Below are 20,555 nucleotides of genomic sequence, written 5' to 3' on the forward strand. Positions count from 1 at the left end.
GTTTTTAAACAAATCACTTCTCGAACCGTTTTCTGGAACGGATTGTGGTCGAGAACCGAGGAATCACTGTATCTTCGAGATCGAGAGACTGGGTACACCCTGAACTGGTCGCCAGCCAATCGCAGGCCATTCACGCTCACATTGACGCCTTTATCCCACCGTGCAAGTTTTGGTTCTCATTTAAAATATTTTCCAAATACACGGCAAGAGTCAAGAAGTAAAATGTTCATTAAATCCTTATGTTACTGTATGTCAGAATACCAAAATTGGGTATTGTAGCTTTCTAGCAGGCATTTAGGACATCCACTGGCTGGCATGAGATGTGGAACCATTATGACTTCACTCACTGTGCAAAAGTAAAAAGGAAGGTACGTTGGAAGCTGTTTTACTGTCTATGTGAATTTAGTTGTACATGTGTGGACGCGTATGTGGGTTTGTGCGAGCTGCACGGCTGTAAGATTGTGTTGATCATCTGTTTTACAGGTCTTGAATGCTGGATTCAAAATGTAAATGCCTGAAGGAACAGTAAGGCCTCAAAAACAACATTTTAGGAAGATATCAAAGAATTTAGCCACCCAGTACAACAAACAACATCAATAGCGTTCGCTACTCGTCTTTTGCATTGAAACGTATGCAATCTGAATCCGCGGCGTGCCGAGGGTTGTGGGAAGTAACATGCGGCGTAGGTGGACAGCGACATCCAAACACACAGCGTGACATACAGACAGGAGGAGACGGCAGCAGAAACGCTAAAGCCTGACAAATCGTGCCGCTACGGTTGGGGGCGGCGTACGACTGACATGTAAAATTCATGACGTCCGTCGAGGGCTCAGAAAGTAATGCGTCTCCGGTATGAGACTGATAACTGAGAAGGAGGCTTCCATGCTATGAGGCAGTTGCTTCTTATGAATGCTCCGGTCACACTTTATAGCCCTCGGAAAACACTAAATCATCACACAGAAGACAAAAAAGAAAAACAAGACGCACCTCTAAGTCGTTAAAGAATAAATGCGTGTCTGCCAAATTGAAGATCATTTCTTCCATCCGTAGTCCTAATGATACTGACGATGGTGGGTCCTGAAAGAAAAACAAACAAAAATAAAAACAATCTTTACTTTAATTTTTTTATGCTCACTTTTATCTGCGTTCATTTGGGGTGAGAGTCAGTTTGGCCACTCAAATAATTTCCCAGCAGGCCTTTCTCATAAAAGAAGACATTAGGCCCACTTGAAAGTTTTGGCCTGGCGTGTTTACGACGGTGCAGAGAGGACCACAGCGGTTATTAGAACGACCCACGGATGGGAATAAATGCTGTAAAAAAAAAAAAGGTCTCAGGTTGGGGGGTGGTCTATTTAGACCATTTCACTGGCTGGATGTTAAAAACAAAAAAAAAGAAGGAAAAAGTCCTCCTCCATGTAGTTGTCATTACGTGTCAGTCAGTAATTGTGAGTCAATTTCTCCCGACGTCAAAATGTCAATTTCTCTGTAAATCGCAATTGGTAATTTGACACGTGCTTTCCTGCAGATACGCTCTGTAAGAGGACTCCCCTGTAAATAGTTAATGCCATCGATTCCTTCATTCAAAAGATAACGAATAGGCCTGAATAAAAGGTTTAAATACATTTTAAAACTCACATGATTGAGATATCCCCCACCTCTAGTTAAGCAGATTTCTTTTGACAGTCAAAGGGTAAGCTGTAAAGATGAGGATTTTTTTTCTCCTCTGCAGCTGCATTGGGAGTGAAAACAGGCCTAGCAGAGACCAGAAGCAGGGATTACCCAGTTAAACCGCCTGAAAACTCACCTGAGCTCTCTGCTGATTAGCTGTCGTAGCCCACAGTGCTTCTATATTCACTGGAGATGACAGTGCAGCAATCGCACAAGTACGAGCACTCCACCTCTGCAGGCTTTGTGCTTTAACCTCATCGTTTGAATTCTTGGCAGTTTACATTTTAATTAAAATAACTAAGGACTGGGCAGTTTATGGCACCTCAATGTAATTCAAACAACAAGCAAAGTCTCGCAAAAAATGCCAATGAAAGATGTAATGATAACATTTTGATATGTCTAAAAAGAAATTGGGGTGGGGGGAATCTGTTTGGATTAAAAAAACAATTTTTGAGATAAGTTGCTCACATGAAGAAAAAATGAAGACTATTTTTAATTTTATGGCTGAAAAAAGGAGACCTTTTCTAATTTTCAGAAAAAAGATAATAATTGTATGATATATTCTTTTATATAGTGATAAAAAGAACAATTTGGAGATATGTTTTTTATTTTGTAGAGTGAAAAAAATATTTGGATATTTTTAGGTTGAAAAAGAAATAATCCAAAAATTGCATTTCATTTTAGTTTATCTTGAGATCCGTAGTAATAACTTTTCAAACATATAAAGAAAATGTTTTTTTTCAGAAATCCTTTCCTAGCTTTGCAGATTCCCATTCGCATCATTCTAACTCTGTCGCAGCTTTTCTACTAAAGACGGGAGATTTTCGGGTCGACTGCATACCCATTTACCCGTAACGTTGCCAGAGAAATAAGATGGAAAACTACTTTTACATTCATCAACCTGTTTTACCCGGCGATCCCGCAGAACGACCGAATCTCAGCCGCAACAGAAGTCACTGCATTCATCCGACTAAATCAATTTAATGTTCTTGTATTTTGTCTTGGCCTTCCCAACCGGCGGTTGTTTTGACTGCGCAAGCGTCTGTTTTTTGACGGCCCGAAATGACATATCGCTCCTCAAGTGTCAGAAGATCTTAGCGTCTCCGTAGCCTTTGTTCTGGTATGAGTTGGGGGGGGGTGGCCGGCTATTTGATGGGGGCGCTGTTTTGTTTTTGGGGTGAAAGAGGGCTGCCCCACGACCCTCCACTATTTATTTACTTTATTCCCGGCCTAGCATGCTGGGTAGAGAGCGAGCTGAGGCTTATGCCAAAAAGCAGCAGCAGTCTCAGACGCACACATACACACGCACGCATGCACACTTCCACAGGGTCTCTAGTGTACCGAGCAGGAAACACTCTCTCCTCCATAAGGGCCACGTTTCATCTGACCTTCGATAGGATGTGACAGCAGCTCGAGTCCCACTCACTATTCTCCACTCTGGCTGTTCAAACAATAACAAAAGACGAAATCCTAAAACTCTGAGCCGCGATGAACAGACCCTTTTTTTTCATGGCCAACCTGGTTTATGATTGGGGGCTCGTTTGTGCGAAAGCGAAATGGCGGACTTCCTGTTCAATTTCGAACAAGTCAGTCGTCAGAGCTGTTATTTTATGCACGTCCATTTAATTTTGTGCCGATTAATCGAGATAACGAAGGTGGGCAATTTGGAGCTGTTTTCATGGAATTTGCCCCCAAAATGGCTTCTTCATTCCAAAATGGCTGCCTTCCTGTTTAGTCTCAGACATGCGTTTTTGAGACTTTTTCATTCCTCCTCTTGTAATGGACGTGTCCACTCAATTTTGTGTCAGTGTTGAAACTGATGTCAGATTCAAATTTTTTTTTTTTCTAACTAAGGAAAGGATGATGGGTGAACACCGAATCCAAAAGGACATCGCTGCTTGGGCCCGCAGAACGGCAACCACAGAATGTACTCACTCAAAGCCTATCTGGAAGCACATCTATAAACTACTTCAGGAAAGAAAGTAAGTGCCCCCCACCCCAACCATACACACACACATATCCATGGTAATCTTCAAACAACCCCCTTTGTCTGTCGCTGAAGTCATCCTCCGTCTGGGTGGCGTAAACAAAACACTTTTCCCCGTAATCACTATAAATAGGCGTGTATCCACACTTTGCCTCACGCCCAATGACCTACCCCAGGCCCCTCCCAACACCCCCCCCTCATAAACACCGTGCGGTTCTTATCGACTCTTTTAATTGGCATCAAGGCAGCTCGCCCCCATAAAGCTTTGACAGCTAAAGCCAGCTGGACCGGCATTGGGCTGACCAGAGCAGGAGCTTAAAAGAGGTGGAGATGTGGAGGGGGGGCTATTGGTAAGAGTGAACCGTGGGTGGGGTGAGGGGGTGGCACTGACATCTCGAGGCAGGTGGTGTGCCTTGTGTGTGCGTGGTTGTCTTCTTAACTCTCACCGGCTGATTGTTTACATTGAATTGCGGAGGATTCACGACGTCGCTGACTTTTCCCACCATTGCATCTTTTCCCATTAGGGGTCCTTTTCGTAGTAATAACAAAGTTCTGTGGGGCCATGTATGAAATTCATGAAAATACCCCATGCAGTGATCATTATTTTGATTTATTTTCACCTAATACATAACATAGCTGTCCAATAATAAGCCTCTAAGATTTTTTTTTTTATCAGAATTAAAAAAAATACACACAAACATTCGGATTGTTGAAAAATGTTAAATATCTACCTATACTAAAAAAGCTCATCTTTATTTAATTCCATGAAAAACATTTATCTGTTGGATGTTTTTTCCTGTCAAAATTAAAAACGTACAGTATGTCCAAATGTAATTTTCTTTGAAGAATTGAAGTTATTTTTTTTATTCAGAAAAATGTTATGTTTTTATTGTCAAACTTAATTTTCTTAACCTTATCTTGAGAATTAAAAGCATGCATCGACAATGTCCCCTCCCCCCCAAAAAATGAAAAACGTGTGCAGTATCTCCAAGTTTAACGTTTGGTCGCCGCATCGAAAGGATGACCTCAAAAGCAAACCATGAGAATACGATTCTGCCTTATTTTCCCCCACCCAAAAACAGTTTGTTTGGAAAGTTTAAATTTAGAGAGGCAATTTAAATGGAATAACAAATAGCCCCGGCATGGAAAAGTAAACGTTTCATCTTATGAGCATGCACAGAGAAAATAACCATTTGCTATAATAAAATGTTTGCCGCGATGTATATACAGCACATGTATTCTAATTTACTTAGTTTTTTTTTTCTTCTCAATTTTGTTCCTGACCGATTTGAGAATGCTTAATTAAAGCAACCGTGTGGTCATTTGGGGGTAGGGGTGGGGACATGTAAGAGTGTCAGGAGACATCCTGTGTGCAACTGTTATGAGCCATGCCCCCCCCGGACTGCCACGCACCCCTTCGACAGCTGCAGGCAAATACTTGTCAAGCCTCGTTGGAGCTATTAAAAAAAGAAGCAATTATCTGAACAGTGAGATCTCCTTACCAAGCGCTGAACTGCTTCCACCATCTATTTCCCGAAGCCGATCGTAAATTTTTACTTGTGGTCTTTGGAAGGGATCGTTTTAGAAAATTCATCCCCAGAAGCCAGTTTCACGCAACAAAATTAAATTTGCTAGGTATGCCTATCATAAGTAGACCGACAAAAATGTCTCAAGAACCCATTCCTGAAAGGACACATGAAGTCAGCCATTTTTGTTTGAAGTGGCCACTTTAGGGTACTTTGCTTGGGCTCGTGCACGACACGTCCAAGAGATTTTGTCCAGTTGCTACTAAATTTGAACCACATTAATTAGACAAATAGACAACACTAAATTACAAATCATTAACATTTTCATCACTATATGTGGGTGGAACTCCACAATTTCAGAGCCAGAACAAAACTCTTGTGTTTGTGAAGACCCTGTCCTGAAAATTTGTTTTTGGACATCCCCTATTAGTAGAAATGTATAGAAGCAATAATCCAGTTCCTGCTGCTTCAAATTCCTTCCGTTCCTAGCCCGTCCACCAGTGCGCACAGTCGTCTTTTATTTCTGCGTTAAAACGTCACTCACCCGTCCATATCTGTTGGCGTAGGAGCCCGTGAGTAAGGAATGGAAAACGATGATTGTTTCATCCAGATCCCAGATGAATACTCGCTGGAGGGAGGGACACAAAAACAGAGAGGAAAAGATTCAAAATCGATGCAGCACTCTGTCGTTGCTGCAAGGTGATCCTGCTGGTCAATAGTCCAGGAGCGTGTACTAGCGCACCGCAGGGACCGCGGTCCATTTGCTCGCGTCGGCCACCGCAACGCTTCCCACCAGCCCTCCACTCCTTGCCGCTTTACATTAGAGCAATCGATGGGGGCAAACTAATTAACTAGATATGTTAACATGCAATGACGTCAGCGCTTTAAAGGCTACCCAATTAAAATTCATATCAATAAAGCAGCATCCAGTTATGAGGAATGGTATGTGTTTCATTAATACGGTAGTAAAAGGACAAATACTTTGTTACTGTTCTGAGATTTCAGGTATCTGCACTTAATTTCTGTATTTATTTTTCTACACCGGTACTTTCAACACCTTATTTTGTCAAAATAGATTTGTTACATTGTTCAACCTTGTTCGAGGACTACACGAAGTAATAAATGCATAACTAGAGATCTTCATTTCAGATTTTGGGCTCTTATAATGTCACAGTAAGGAGGAATATGAACCAGGGAGCATTCAGAACAGCAGCTAAAGATTTTTCAGAGGCAAAGTATTCCACTCGTGGCTTTCTTTTAGAGAATTATTTGACGTTGTCTCATCTCTTGTGAAAACCACAACCTTCTCGTGTAATCTGGAAAAAAAACATACATTCCATAAAGTGTATTTTTTCAGTTATCGTCGAATTTAGGTTCTTCTACTGAAGTATACTTAAGCGTACGGTGTGTGAATAGTTAGGCCACCCGTGGTAGAATTCACCTCCTCTAATCACTCCCCTTATTGCTTATTAATGAGAAGAGAACTGTATATAAGATATGTGTGAGTCATGATTGCACAACATGTCAATTATTCATGCCTGGTTAAGGAAGCGTTTCTTATAATGAATTAATGCTCATCGTGCGTTAAAGGCAAAGTGTCAGCCCATACACTAAGTGGATTAAGGTCCCGCGAGGCCGTCTGTCGCCAAGGTAGCGAGCTCACCCCTACCTCAAGGTCAGAGTCGGGCGGCGGCGACGGGTTGTTGTTCCTCCTGCCCCGGCCACGTGACTTTCCATCCGAGGCCCGGCGCAATCGATCTGAATCTGAATCTTTAATGGGGGTTGATGGACTGTGGATGGTACTGTACTCCGCTGGAAGGAAGACGGATGATAAAAAGAAATGACAGTTCGCTTTTCGCAAAGGACGTTTGTCTTAATGTGAGACGGTGAACGACTCAGTGTGGCGCTAGGTTGTTCCTTTTATTTAAGTCATTGGCCATTGGTAAAAGTAGGAATAATATAACTGCAGCCTTCCATCATCAAACAATCCATGTTACCAGTACATGAATAATGAATGAAACATTATGTGGACAAAAAGGCACAGTTGGCATCCGTTTAGTCGCCATACCAGCCTCAAATGTGCTGGGTATGTCTGTAATTCAGTGGCTTGGTGATAAAATCCACACAGCAATGCTGATTTGAGCCACCTACCACCACTTTCTGAAATTTCAAAATATCCCTAATCTTTAAAATATTTACGATACTCATTTTCTAGTACTTGAAGTGCTCAAGATTTGTTTTGTGTTGGTCCACTCTCCTGCTGTGAACGGATCTGGATGTGAACAGGATATGAACTTGCCAATCAGTATCAAGATCGAACTGCGTCATGGCGCTGCTGAATGTCGTCCGACTTCTTCTTTTGCTTTAGGCTTGTCCTGTTAGTGGTCGCCACATCCTGTCATCTTTTTCCATCTTAGCCTATCTCATGAATCCTCCTCTCTAACCCCAAGTGCCCTCAAGTCTTCCATCACAACATCCATGAACCTTCTCTTTGATCTTCCTCTCGCTCTTTTGTTTGGCAGCTCCATCCTCAGCACCCTTCTACCAATATACTCACACTCTCACCGCTGGACATGTCCAAACCATCGAAGTGTGCTCTCTCGAATCTTGTCTCCAAAACATCCAGCTTTGGCTGTCCCTCTACAGAGCTCATTTCTAATCCTATCCAACCTGCTCACTCCAAGAGAGAACCTCAACATCTTAATTTCTGCCACCTCCAGTTCTGCTTCCTGTTGTCTCTTCAGTGCCACCGTCTCTAATCCGTACATCATGGCCGGCCTCACCACTGTTTTATAAACTGCCCTTCATCCTAGCGGAGACTCTTCTGTCACATAGAACACCAGACCCCTTCCGCCAGCTGTTCCAACCTGCTTGGACCCGTTACTTCACTTCCTTACAACTCTCACCATTGTTCTGAATTAATGACCCCAAGTATTTGAAGTCGTCCACCCTCGCTATCTCTTCTCCCTGCAGCCTGTATTTAGTCTGACATTTCTGCTTTTTCATTCTTAATTGATTGTACACAATACAATTTCAAACTGATATTTAGTGTTATAGTAACATTCTATAATAGCATAATAAAATTATGCTACTAATGCAGCCGCTGTGGCTAACATCAGCTTGTTCACAGTGCTAATGCTAACTTAGTTTTGCTAGCACTGCTATTCTGTGCATACTAAATATGCAAGGTTGTTGTTGCTACAATCAATATATATGTTACATCCAACCATCTTTTTAAATGTAAATTTCTGTAGTTCTTCCTGAACACAGACCAATTTATAACATTTTTGACCATTTTATGACATGTACTGCTGCTTTGACAAAAGTCAGGCGAATGAACAAATAATCAAAAAACATTCCAAATCTCCAGCCTGTCTCTGAGTCATGACCCTACGAGATGGCGTCTGAGTCTCCCACCTGTGGGGTTGTCCGTGATGGCCTGGCTGGTGATGGGGGCTGGGGGCTCCTGCAGGGTGTAGGTGGTGGTGGTGGAGGGCGTGCTGGGGCTGGTGTTGTTGCTTGTCATGTAGGGCGACGTATAGGGAGAGCTGTTGTAATATTGAGCGTACTGACCCTGGCCGAAGGCAGGATACCCTGGGTACTCCTGTGAAGAGGCGCATTTGTTGGCGGAAAACTGGCGACATTTTGAAATATATTTATATTTTTTGATGGAGTAATGTGAGCTATGCCCTTCACCATTATTGCTACTTTACAGCGCAGATTCCCCAAAACATAAATGCAAACATATGTCAGCTCTGTCCCACATCTGGACAAGACCACAGCAACAGCTGGTAATCTCATAGACAAGCCGTGCGACATCCAGAGTGATTAATGCTCAAATGTGTCACGGATGAAGTGTAACATGTTGAAAAATTGCTGTTCCAATCGATCAGAGGGAGGAGAATTTACAAAAAAAAAAGAAAAAATGTGCAGGCGTACCTGTTGTGTGCTGCTGAAGCCCGTCGAGTTCGTCAGGGAGTTGTTGCCGGCGTATAATCCCGACGTTGTTGTGAACGTACCGCCTAGGAAGTCAGAATTATCACAGCTTTGATTAACAGAGACCTCATATCATATGTATATAAACAATTCATTCATTCATACTTTTGTTGACTTTACCAAATAGACTTCCTTCATTCAGAACTGCTACCTCAGACATTTGCTAATTTCTAGAGTGCTTTAACTTTTTCACGGATTTCAATGACATTCCCAAGGGTCTGCGTTCCATGATTTGCTGTCAGGAAAAAAACCCATGTAATATTGTCATTAAAAAAATAATTGAATAGACTGTTGAAAAGGGATACAATTTTGGCACATTTTCCACGTCAGTTCAGTAGACATTGTTCTGGGTCTTCTGTTGTGCAGACCTTGGCCACCGGTGGCAGTGTATTGCAAATATACAGACATACTGCAAATGAAGACACTCCAACTCCTCAATAAACAGCAGTAGTATTAGTTGTTGATCGCAGAGGATAAAGAATATATGATTGAATATGGTTATGTTGTTGATCTACATGTCTTTGTGCACCATTTGTGTTAAAATATTGAGTAATGGATTATATAGTAATATTGCAACACCAATTCTATTCATTAGTCTATCTGTGGCGGTTCCAATTATGTATTAATATTAAGCCAGCAAACTTTATTGTGATTGTTTGTAAATACACAACGTTTAGTTGTCTTGGTTTTATGTTTAGTTTGATGCGAAATCACTACAGGGCATGACAATAAACTGCTTGAAATGTCATTTTTTCCGAATTTCTTGTTGGCAGTATAATGAAAATTTGAAGTGGTGCTTTATTTTAATTGCCATTGTTGTTGGGTTTTGAGATCGCGTGTGTCGGGGGGCGGTAGGGTGGGGGGTTGCGCCAGGATGTTGCAAGTTAGGCTCTCAAGTATAACCCTTGAAAAGCCACCTTTCTCCTTTTCCTCCCTTTATCACTGCTTGAATCGGGCCTGATGAATGACGGGGGTGGTGTCACCATTCCGGGTGGGTGGGGGGTTTATGGGCAGAAAACAAGCAGACAGAACCCACCTCTCCGAAGCGGGACGAGCACAAGAGGTCGGTTGTGCGGGAGCTACTGAAGGGGAACGTCCGGGGTGCAATGCAAGACTGAGGAAAGGTGGGTAGTGCGGTGTCCGGGGCAGTGCTGGGGTGTGGGGGAGGGCTCACATCCTGCCTCAATGAATATGTATGTTGCTCTTTTCACTCACTCAATCAAAGGATGATCCCTCCTGGGTAATTAAGTCATTCAAAAGGGGGCCTGATAGCATCTAATGGCTTAATAATATACACAGCAGGACTTATTAGAGGAACGGAGGGCCGGCACCTCCAGGCTCAGCCATGTTTCCGCATTTCAGCTGCGCTCCATCTGCCGGGTCCACGAATGAGAAAGACGTCACAGAAAATGGCCGCCGACATGCGATTTGTACGCCTATTAAAAAAGAAGTTGTAATAATATGCGTATGGCAGAGTAGGAACTGACAGAAGGTATGGTTTTTATACGCAATAATAATAACTCCAGGCATGCAATAGAAACAGGTACCCCCAACCCCTTGAAAGTAGAACCTCTCAAACTCAACATCGGCGTCAATTCTAAAGTCTTAATGAAGTCACTGTGCTTTATTTGAACATCTGCCAACAAAGATAAACTTGATGACCACGTAACATGGAAGAGAATTTATGTATCACAACAATGCTGGTATGATTTGGTCTACAGTTAAGCCCAAAATGATCTGTAAAAATCTGCACATTTTCTTCTTTTTTTTTTCCGCTGCTGCAAACTCAGTCACAAAAGTGTGTAGATATTAATTAAAAATATGAATGTATTCAAATACATTATTATCCCGGGCCCTCCCACACCGTGACCAACGTGAAGCAGCTTTTCAGACGGCGGTCGAAAAGATCAGGGAAGTGGAAAGGAAGTATGTCATGCAAAATGGACACAATGCGCTTCTCTGTTAGGCCTTGCAGAAGAGAAACAATTGCGTCCAAAGTGGAGCAGACAGATGATTTGTGAAATTTCCCCCCCTACGCCCGTGGAGCTTTTTCACTTTCTTTTCATCCCCCAGCCTCTACCGGTTATTTTACATCTGTCTACCTTGTTTGGTTTCTCAAGGGCCATGAGGTGGAAATTTGAAAACTTCCCCCCTCCCCACCTTCTTTTGGTTCCAGGGTTCAAAATGGAGTGAATGTCTGATAGAACAGTCAGACGTGCAGGAAAAGAAGAGTACGACAACAAATTAGCACAAAGCGCACTTCAAACGGTCATCAATGTGCTCGCTTGGCAGGGTTTGGAGGTTTTCTCGGCGGAGAGTGAGGAGCCACATAAAAGCCGAGGGGGCCGAGAATGGAGCCGTACTGTTGGAGAGCGGCGGTGGTGGTTATGATCGGGGGTCTTGCGGTTCCCTGGGGGCATGTTTTCACTCCCCTCCCTCTGTCCTGCTGCAGTTAGTTCACTCACTCAAGTGCAGACATCAGAACTCCCCAGATAGTCCCTCCTGCTCGCCTGCCTTCTGGCTCCACAATTGGAAGTCCATTTGCTCTGCTTGATCAGTCTTCTCGCCATGGGCTATGTCTATCATCAGTGGACAATATTTGTAGCAGAAGTTTGGATGCCCCACTTGGGAATCAGCTATCAAGTCCAGATGGGCTCTCCTTTTTTTTTTTTTTTTTTTTTTTTTTTGCTTCCTTGCCGGAATGCTGCAATCCAATTATTCACATAATTAGCATCTGCTAAAACCCTCTCTTGACTTCTTACTTCCAAATCATGTCAAACACGTCGATATATTTCTTTACGGATGTATTTTTCATTTCATTTTATTACAAACCATAGAGTCTGTGTTTTAGTAGTTTTTGTAATTTATTTTTAATAAATTTTTTTGTAGAAAATATTGATTGTTGTACTTTATAATTTATCATTTTATTTTCCAAATAAAATGCTAATCTTTTAGTTTGTAATTAATTTTTAGTTAAAACAATAAAACATTTTATTAATTAAAAATATTATTTTCATTAATTACATTTTTAAAATGCTAAATTCAGGTTCCTATTATTTAAAAATATATATATATTTTTTAGTATATTCTCATTTTAGTAAGGATAATCAGCGATAATGATTGACGTCTGTTTTGCCCAATGAATTTGCAATCAGAGCGAATGGAGTCATCTGAGCCTTATTGAGGAAATTGAACCTCAGATGTGTCTTCAGAAAAGAGCTAATATTACTGGATTATTTCTTGACCACTGCGTTACTCACAGCACTTGGTCTTGGCGCGCTCTCGCCATCTTTTTCGTGCACCTCTCAGGGTGTCTGCGACAATCCGTGAGGCGCAACGCCACCCATTGCCAAGCGAGTTGCCGTACAAGAACGCCTTTGTGCCCTTTAGGAGTCAGCGCAGCCACGTAAATCTCCGTGGCATTGGACGTGAAAGCGAGGCGCGGAAACATTAATCTAATAGTCTGCCGCCTTGACAGCTGGTCACAAGCTGGTGGAGGGAGAACGTCTAAGTTGTGAACATGCGGACTCTGGTTTTGTTCTTGGAAACCTGGATAAGATGATTGGAATAGCCATAATCATACAGGAAATGCCGTTTTTGATCTATCGTTTTCGGATATTTCTGGCAAAGACTGTTTTGTCTGATCATGTCATCCTGGGGTCTCTCCAAACTGACCCCACGTCTTGCTCGACAGTTTTAATCAGTCGAACTGAAGCAAGTCCTCGGATTTATGGGTGCTATGATTGTACGGATCCATGGTTTCTAGAGTTAGGGGCCAAAATAGCTGACAATTTGTCATCCGGCGTGGCTGGCAAATGTGCCAGTTAAAAACTTCAAGCTACTCAGGGGATTGGGTAGCAACAGACAGCAGCTACGTCAACCAAAAGAGAACGGAAAGCGTAATACTGAGAAGACAAATGGGCACATAATGCTGTCATCGTGATGACTCAAACCACTCCCACTACCCCTCCCGGCCTCTTCATTTTTTTTCAGGCTCTCTGGTTTTTGGTTCGGAGCCACGAGAAAAAAAGGCTATGGCATGCCACATTTGTGGTTGAGCTGCTGGCGCGATTTCCTGTAGGATATTCTGCAAGATTCGGTCACAAGGGAGCGAGCGAGACGGAGAACGAACACTGTATGCAGCGAGCTAAATGGCCGACGCAGGTGAAAGTTTTGCGGCTCCGAGGGAAAAGTGGGAGGAGGGGGGAGCGGGTGCGCAGCAGCTCATCTTTATTAGCTTCAAGGCTATAAATCCGCAGCGTTGTGAATGCTTAAATAAATACAAATATGATCACAGGGAGAGAAAAACAAAGGCTGGGGAGTTGGGGTGCCTCCCAAGTGCCGGACCATTCCCCCTCCACATCCCCATCTTGTGTTGATTCTTTCAAGAGGGAGGACTGCCCGTATTGCGAATCATCTTGCTGTTTAAATGAAAGGCAGGGAGTTATTTTCCCCGCTTAGAATCGGCTTCAGTCCACCAAATTTTGATGGTGGGCTATAACTGCGATGTTGGAAGGAGACGTCAAAGAGAGAACTAAACCCGCAGTGCCCCCACTTAAAGTGGATGATTATTTATTTTTTTCAAATCTTGAAGGATTCATTGAATGTCCAGTGGACCCCCAGATATTAATTTTTTTTTCTTTGGGGTGGGGGGAGCAACCCGCGGAAAATCCGCTGGCTTTCGTTATTTGAATCCGGCCAATTTCTAAGCCTGTGAATCGCCGGGGTCCACTGTACAACGACAAAAAAACAGGGATTCGGATGTCCTCACCCTGCATTTGGTAGCTGTACGGCGCCTGTCCCGTCTGGGGCGTGCTGAAGCCCGAGCCGTACCCGAGGAAGCCCGTCTGGCCCGGCGACTGCGACTGGCTCAGTCCGCTTTCCGTCTTGATGCCTGCCCACAATGGACCTAAATCAGTTAGCGACACCAGATCGGTTTGATGCTCTTGACAAGAGTGCAGAGTCACAGGTCTGAAATTACACCGAGATGTGGCTGAGGCCGATCACAATGGCCCCGGCGCTGATTTGTTTACTGATTCCTTGTAGCGATCTCGTACTGGTGCCGGACAAACTTTTTGGTTACTTCAGGTTACACTTACTATTATCTGTAATCTAAGAGGAGTCTTCTGTGGAAAGGTGTTACAAACACCAAATTGTAAGACAACTTTAAGCAAATTTAAGACCTATCTTTGAATAAATTAGACTACCAAATAATTGCAATATCACAATAATTAGGAAATATTCCCATCATATTTTTGATAGTACTGTGTACAACACATCTGTAAAATCAAATTTACCCTAAGACATTTTGAGACTTTAAAAAAAAAAATGTTAAATTACTTTGCAATGAAATTTACAACATCTTAGACTTTTTTTGTTGAGTTGCATAATGGATTTTTCTGATCTTTGGCGAGCACGATCAGCAAAGTCACCGAAGCGAACATGCAGGCAACAAACAAAAACTCAGCAAAAGTGCCGCCGTAAGAGTTAGAATGCCAACGCGGTCGCTCTCAAGCAACGTCAAACTCAATTGTACAAGTTATTGTGAAAACAGTATTTCTTACCGTACGCCGGGATGCCGTAGGGCTGGCCAGGCTGAGGGTAGCTGGCGTAAGCTGTGGTCTGCTGCATTCCTCCGGTGTACTGCGTCTGGCCGTACGCGGCCATATTTTGGGACGAAGGGGTCGGAAGAATATGCGGATACGTCCTGCTGTTTCAGCAACGAAACAACAACACAAAAGTGAGAAAAAAAATGAGCTCGGTCCTTCAAAGTCTTTAGCCGAAGAGTGAGAACAATCGTATCCCCGAAGACGAAGAGAAATTACGACACAAGCTGCAGACATCCAGGCAAACCAAGCCGCTCGAAATTTAGCAATCTGGCACCGGGATCTAATTAACGGTCCAAAATGAAGTCCTACGCTGATTATTTTTTTGTTTTTATTTTATTTGAGGAACAAGTAAAAAGGAGCCTTACTTGGAAGGGTAAATCTGCGAGGAGAACTGCTGCGTTTGTCTTGGGCTGAAGCCACTACTTCCAATAGCTGAGGAGGAGAGAGACAAGACCACGTTTAAACACTCAAAAGCTACGTAAATATTAGTTTTTGCCAACAGAACCCCAAGATTCAGAGAACCCTGCAATTACGCCTGCATTACTCTGTTTATTTTGATGACCTTCTTTAAGGTTGAAAAGAGGGATCATAATAATGGAGCAAAAATAATCAGATAGGAGAGGATCAGTTTTTTTTTGTGCTGACTCATTTATTGCCATGGCAACGGCTGCTTTAAACACAGGGCTGAAACAGGCCGCCAAAGCCACAACCATAATACACGACTACATAGTCCCACAGAGCCGTTAACTTAGCCCACTAGTAAATGGTTATTTGAGGAGGCGCTTCATCTCTTTTGCTCACACTTGTTGAAAAAAAATTCTAATTAGCATTACAATGAAAATCAGTTGTACAAACAAACTCTACTCACTTAAACTTAATTGTAAATACTCTTTCGGGAGGCGTTAGATATGAACCAAAAGACTGAAAATCATTCGGGGGGTAGTTCAAATAACCCGTTGGTTACTTCTAAGAAATACAGTATCTGCCTATTTCTCCTTAGGTGAGGTCATATAAGGGTCACTTTCACATCATTTGATGAATAACGATAAAGACACTTGCAAAAAAAAAATAATAATAATTTTGCAATTTTATACCGCCTTGGTTTTATATAGTGAAAGAACCATACTATTTTTATTATTTTTAGAGTTGCTGATTCATCCTAATGGCAGTCCTTATTGACACAGCAAATGGTGGTAGTCTACTGAACTCCCCTTTTTATAACAGTAAAGCAGCTTTGTAAAAATGACGTGAAATCCAGTTTACGTCCTTGACACTTTTCGTACGTCCCTCCGTGATTGACATATGAAACCAATTTTGCGTTGCGCGATTAAATGGGTGATGCAGACTTTTTATTCTCTAACTTTCCAGACGCTCTACTACAGTAGGTGACAATAGTATTGAGGACTCCTAAAAACCGCTACATTTTCACCTGAACACATAAAAATTTGGTACGTTTTTTAGGCATGGCCAAAGCAGCCAGGGCCGTCATTCACTTATCGAAAGAATAATAATAAACACAAAGTGATTCCAAGCGAGACTTCTTCACACCGGCCGTATTCCGCTGGAAGTTATAAATTCCGTCTTTTACCGACATGGGAACCGGCCCACTGGACTGACTCACGCACACAAACACATGCACACGCACGCCCATGTGAACGTAAAAAACGCTGACAAAGGCAAAGGATCTTGTTCTTAAACACACGCACACGAGCGAACTTGGAACTCACCTGATCCGGAGAAGCTGTCCAGAGAGGTGTCGGCTACTGAGGTGCCGATGTCGCTGCTGCTCATTGGCTCACTTTTAACTGCCAAGGAGAGCAAGAGAGAGAGAGAAAATAAAAAAGACCACCAAGCCATGCTGTCACATTGAATAAATCATAATTTAAACAAACATAATAATCATGTGAAAGTCACTATTGTCACACAATATCGCTTTTACTTGTGCAACTTTTGGGTTTGGATGATAGTTTTTCTTTTTTTAATCTGTGCAATTTCAGGGTTATTTTACAATAGATTTCATTTAAAACCTATGTAACTTTTTGAGTGTGAACCTGCAGATTTTTTTTTTGAACAGTAGATGCATATTTACCTGGGCAGTTTTTCTTTAACTTGTTCACCTTTTGTGTAATTATGGTGATGTTCTTTTTACTTTGAAAACTTGTGTTGTTTTGGTGTTGTCGTATTTCGTCAGTTTAAGGGATTTATGATGCGACTTTGGAGAGTTCTTATTATTAATCTCATTTTAATCTCCAAATTTTGGGGGTCTTATTTAAACATGCACATTATTTACGTTGTCTTATTTTAGCCTGCACAATTTTCGGCGGATTTGACAGACAATTTCTCTTAATATGATCAATTATGTGCAAGGCAATCAGCCCTGCATTGTCAATCTGGCCTCGGAGAGATTTCATCTGTGTCAAAATCTCATACAAGCACGCTAATACAACTCTAAATCAATGCTTTAAATCACTGGCACATGATTCATGTGACGCGCGGCAGGATTTGTTTTCGCGATGACAACCAAGTATAACTGAACTGCCAGGAAAAGGCGCTTGTGTATAAATTCATCTTGATGCGTGGCGACCATTTTTTGACCTTGGCTCCATTACTGAGCTCACTGATAGATGCGTAAAGAACAATTTCACAGCTACCTGACAGCTCAGGAATCTTTGAAATCATTCCACGTTTTTTTCCCCCTCTTTCGGGGGGCAAAACAAATTGACAATGTGGGCAAGACGGTCATGCTCTGCGGAAACGAAGAAGCCGTCGGCTGTCACGTCGTACACGTTTTTCCGCTGTGTTTGTTCAGCTCGGAAACATGCTGACAAGTGGCGATACTTTGTGAGAACACGCGGGTGAGGGTGGGAAAAAAAAGAGGGGGGAAAAATAATGCTGGTGTGCATGCACAAACTAGCACACAGTAACACGCAGACGAGAAAAAAAAACGTTTAGCGGGTGGATAAGAATGAACAAATGAAAACCAAATTTTTCTATCCACAGGCAACAATCAGCTCACTGCAACCCGTGCTGGCAAGACACATTTGAAACACCACAGAGGGCCTGAGTGAAAGGTACAATATTTGAAGCCACGATTTGGACATTTTGGATATCCCCTTGCAAGTATTGTCCTTTCATTGCAAACAAACAAACAAAAAAAAAGTAGACAAACCTGAGGCGGACTGCGAGTTACAACCTAACAACCAGTCTGCGGTGGTGAGCATTGTGATGCTGTCACCTATGGGGTGGGGAAGGGGTGTGGGGGAAAGAGCGGCAAAAAAAAAACCGAAACAGAAAAAAAAAAAGGACACGAGATATGAGTCCTGTCCATTTATCACCCGAGTCAACAACGATGCTGCGGAAAAGCTCCTGCAAAACTCCAGCGGTGCCGGGGGAATTGAATCCTGACACAGTGGCGAATAGTCACCGGAAAGTGCCAACAGCGGAACAGAAAAGTGCATTGACAAATGGCGAGCATACCTTCAGTGCCATTGGGTGTCATGGAATTGTTGTTATGGATGTGGGAGTTGTCAAGGCCGGCACCGGTCGGAGAGTCGCTGCTTCCACTTACTCGGCTGTGAGGACTGGCTAAATCCTGCATTTCCATAAACCTGGTGGAGGGAGAAAGGAAAATTTTGCAGGGTGCTGAACCACCATAAATTGAGTCCGGGCACCGCTAAAAGTCAACATATTCCTTTTTTTTTTTTTTTTAATGAAAAGTTTAAAACCGATACAGTATTGAGTTGTAACAATATTTTTACAACATAATACAGCAGCAGTAATAAAAGTTTTATTTTATGATTCCAATACATTCCTCTTTTGCCCTGGCTCAACATTTAAATAACTTTTATCAGGTTTGATGGTTTAATTGCTCGTCTTTCACAAACATGAGGAAGGAATTGTGTTCGGTGATCTTGCCTGGCCAAGCGGCTCAGCGCCCTGAAACCTTTCATCCTAAAATCATCTCAGGCGAGCGCCGTATGGCGGCAGCAAACTCAACTCGCTTCACACGGCAAGCAAGAGTTTGCAGCTTGAGAAAAATTCTTCTTCTTCTTCAAAAAAAAGAGACTTCAAACTGTTTGTCACTCCTAGTTGAAGTTTACTGTCAAAGTAAACATAAATCAAAGAGAATTACACATTATTGTGTATTCAAAACAACTACTTCACTGAGGAATGCCGGGCAGGCTAAATGCTAGCACATGGAGAACACCACAAATGGGGTTCATGAATACCGTCAAAAAGTCGAGGCATTACAGCCCTTTAAGATCCGGAGATTGGAACACAAACAACGGAGCAACATATTTGGACAGCCAATGCTCACAGGCATATACTCTTTATCTTATGCAAACAAACAACTACCAGTGATACTGCGGTTAACTCCGGCACAAAGTGGGCAAGGCAGGCACACCGTTAGGAGCAGCGCAATAAATTGAATCAAAGCGTTAAATTCTTAAATTCTATTGAATTATCCTATTACTCTGTTTTGTTGTCGACAGATGCACTGTCAGCAATTGTCATTTACGAAGGTCGACAAACGAAGCAATTTGTCATTCCTCCGCTAACGTCGAGCCTTACCCAAAATGTTTGCTGTCCCCGAGCCAGATGTCGCTCGTTTCGATGCGCTCCGGCTTGATTACAAGAGGCTGCGCACGCGTATGTGCGCCTCGTCGATGACTGGCAGGCAAGGAGGCCGACGTGTTTGTTCTGGCAAGCGTCGTAATTGTTGCCCCGTTTATGTAGAAGCAAACCAAACACTGCGCAGAATGTTTTAGCTCGATCGTGAGGCCCAAAGGATCGGGACGGGCGCGAGACAATGGAGGGTTGAACGCTCGCGATGGTGAGCTCGTTATGATCAGAGAAAATGTTGTTGCGGCCACAAGGACAGAACATTCCAAAAAGTAAATTATGAAAGACAGCTATTGGAAAAACTGGCTAAATGCACATTGTCACATCTTGTTAGCCAACTAGCATAATTTCCCAAGTCGTTTTTAAATTACTGTCACATTATTGTGTGAAAAAGATCAGTGTGCTTGGTTTAAAAAAATGACGTTGTGATATTAATTTTGCGATTGATGTTTCATTTATCAGAAGCTGCGTAATGCCATAGTCAAAAGCGATACATTTTGGAATGAATTGAAGAAACCAGTCCCGCTAGTCAACTTTGAAAATCATTAATGGAAACCAGAATAAGCTCTTGAATTTTTGTCATTGTGCATGTTTACGTTTTTATGGCGATGAACACTACCTTGGATATTTGATGAATAGAGAACAAGGCCTGCTATGAATATGGATGAATGTGAGTATTTGACATCACTCCCAAAATCTGCAGTATTCGTAAAACTATAATTCCATCCAGCTTTATATCATTTCAAACATTTTAGCGATGCAGTCAAATCCAATAGGATCGGACCATCGCAAAAAAAAAAAATCAGAGTTGGCAGCTTGTCCCCGCACTTGGAGCGGCTGTACGTATATGAGGGCCCTGAACTTGTATAGGCTTTAGCTACAGCACATATCGTGAACGTCAAATATTCAGTTTCACATCATAATAAATGATCAGAAACATCACAATGTACTTTTGACCACCATAAAATTAATCGGTATTGATACTCCATCAGTACCATACCAGAAAGGATACATAAAAACATCAAAAAAATCACATGATTATATATCACAATTTACTTCGAAACAAAACGCCTTGTTTTGGGACACTTCTTAATGGATGCTGGCGAATATTTTCCATCGCTGACCTTTGCCCTCAAGCATTATAAT

At 42.3% G+C, this 20,555-nt stretch overlaps 2 protein-coding genes across 5 annotated transcripts in view; one reads left to right on the top strand and one right to left on the bottom strand.

The window, feature by feature from the left end:
• Window positions 1-20,555, bottom strand: part of eya1 (EYA transcriptional coactivator and phosphatase 1) — a 42,063-nt gene that overhangs the window by 15,324 nt on the left and 6,184 nt on the right. The window contains exons 3-12 of one of the 2 annotated variants that reach the window (XM_061806055.1): window positions 18,264-18,394; window positions 16,514-16,591; window positions 15,152-15,218; window positions 14,742-14,887; window positions 13,949-14,071; window positions 9,121-9,203; window positions 8,599-8,785; window positions 6,851-6,993; window positions 5,726-5,809; window positions 988-1,077 (exon numbers count right to left, since the gene is read on the bottom strand). In XM_061806055.1, coding sequence (XP_061662039.1) covers window positions 988-1,077; window positions 5,726-5,809; window positions 6,851-6,993; window positions 8,599-8,785; window positions 9,121-9,203; window positions 13,949-14,071; window positions 14,742-14,887; window positions 15,152-15,218; window positions 16,514-16,591; window positions 18,264-18,390 — 1,128 coding nt within the window. In that variant the 5' untranslated portion in view covers window positions 18,391-18,394. Of the gene's footprint in view, window positions 1-987; window positions 1,078-5,725; window positions 5,810-6,850; window positions 6,994-8,598; window positions 8,786-9,120; window positions 9,204-13,948; window positions 14,072-14,741; window positions 14,888-15,151; window positions 15,219-16,513; window positions 16,592-18,263; window positions 18,551-20,555 lie in introns of those variants that run through there. The other variant, XM_061806054.1, reaches the window with a different exon arrangement.
• Window positions 1-20,555, top strand: part of kcnb2b (potassium voltage-gated channel subfamily B member 2b) — a 156,920-nt gene that overhangs the window by 12,508 nt on the left and 123,857 nt on the right. For 2 of the 3 annotated variants that reach the window (XM_061806051.1, XM_061806050.1), the window contains exons 3-4: window positions 3,523-3,650; window positions 17,787-17,857. The gene's annotated coding sequence lies outside the window, so the exon portion shown is untranslated. The remainder of the gene's footprint in view (window positions 1-3,522; window positions 3,651-17,786; window positions 17,858-20,555) is intronic. The other variant, XM_061806052.1, reaches the window with a different exon arrangement.

Source organism: Syngnathoides biaculeatus, chromosome 19 (genome assembly GCF_019802595.1).
Source record: "Syngnathoides biaculeatus isolate LvHL_M chromosome 19, ASM1980259v1, whole genome shotgun sequence".
Classification (NCBI taxonomy): Eukaryota; Metazoa; Chordata; class Actinopteri; order Syngnathiformes; family Syngnathidae; genus Syngnathoides; species Syngnathoides biaculeatus.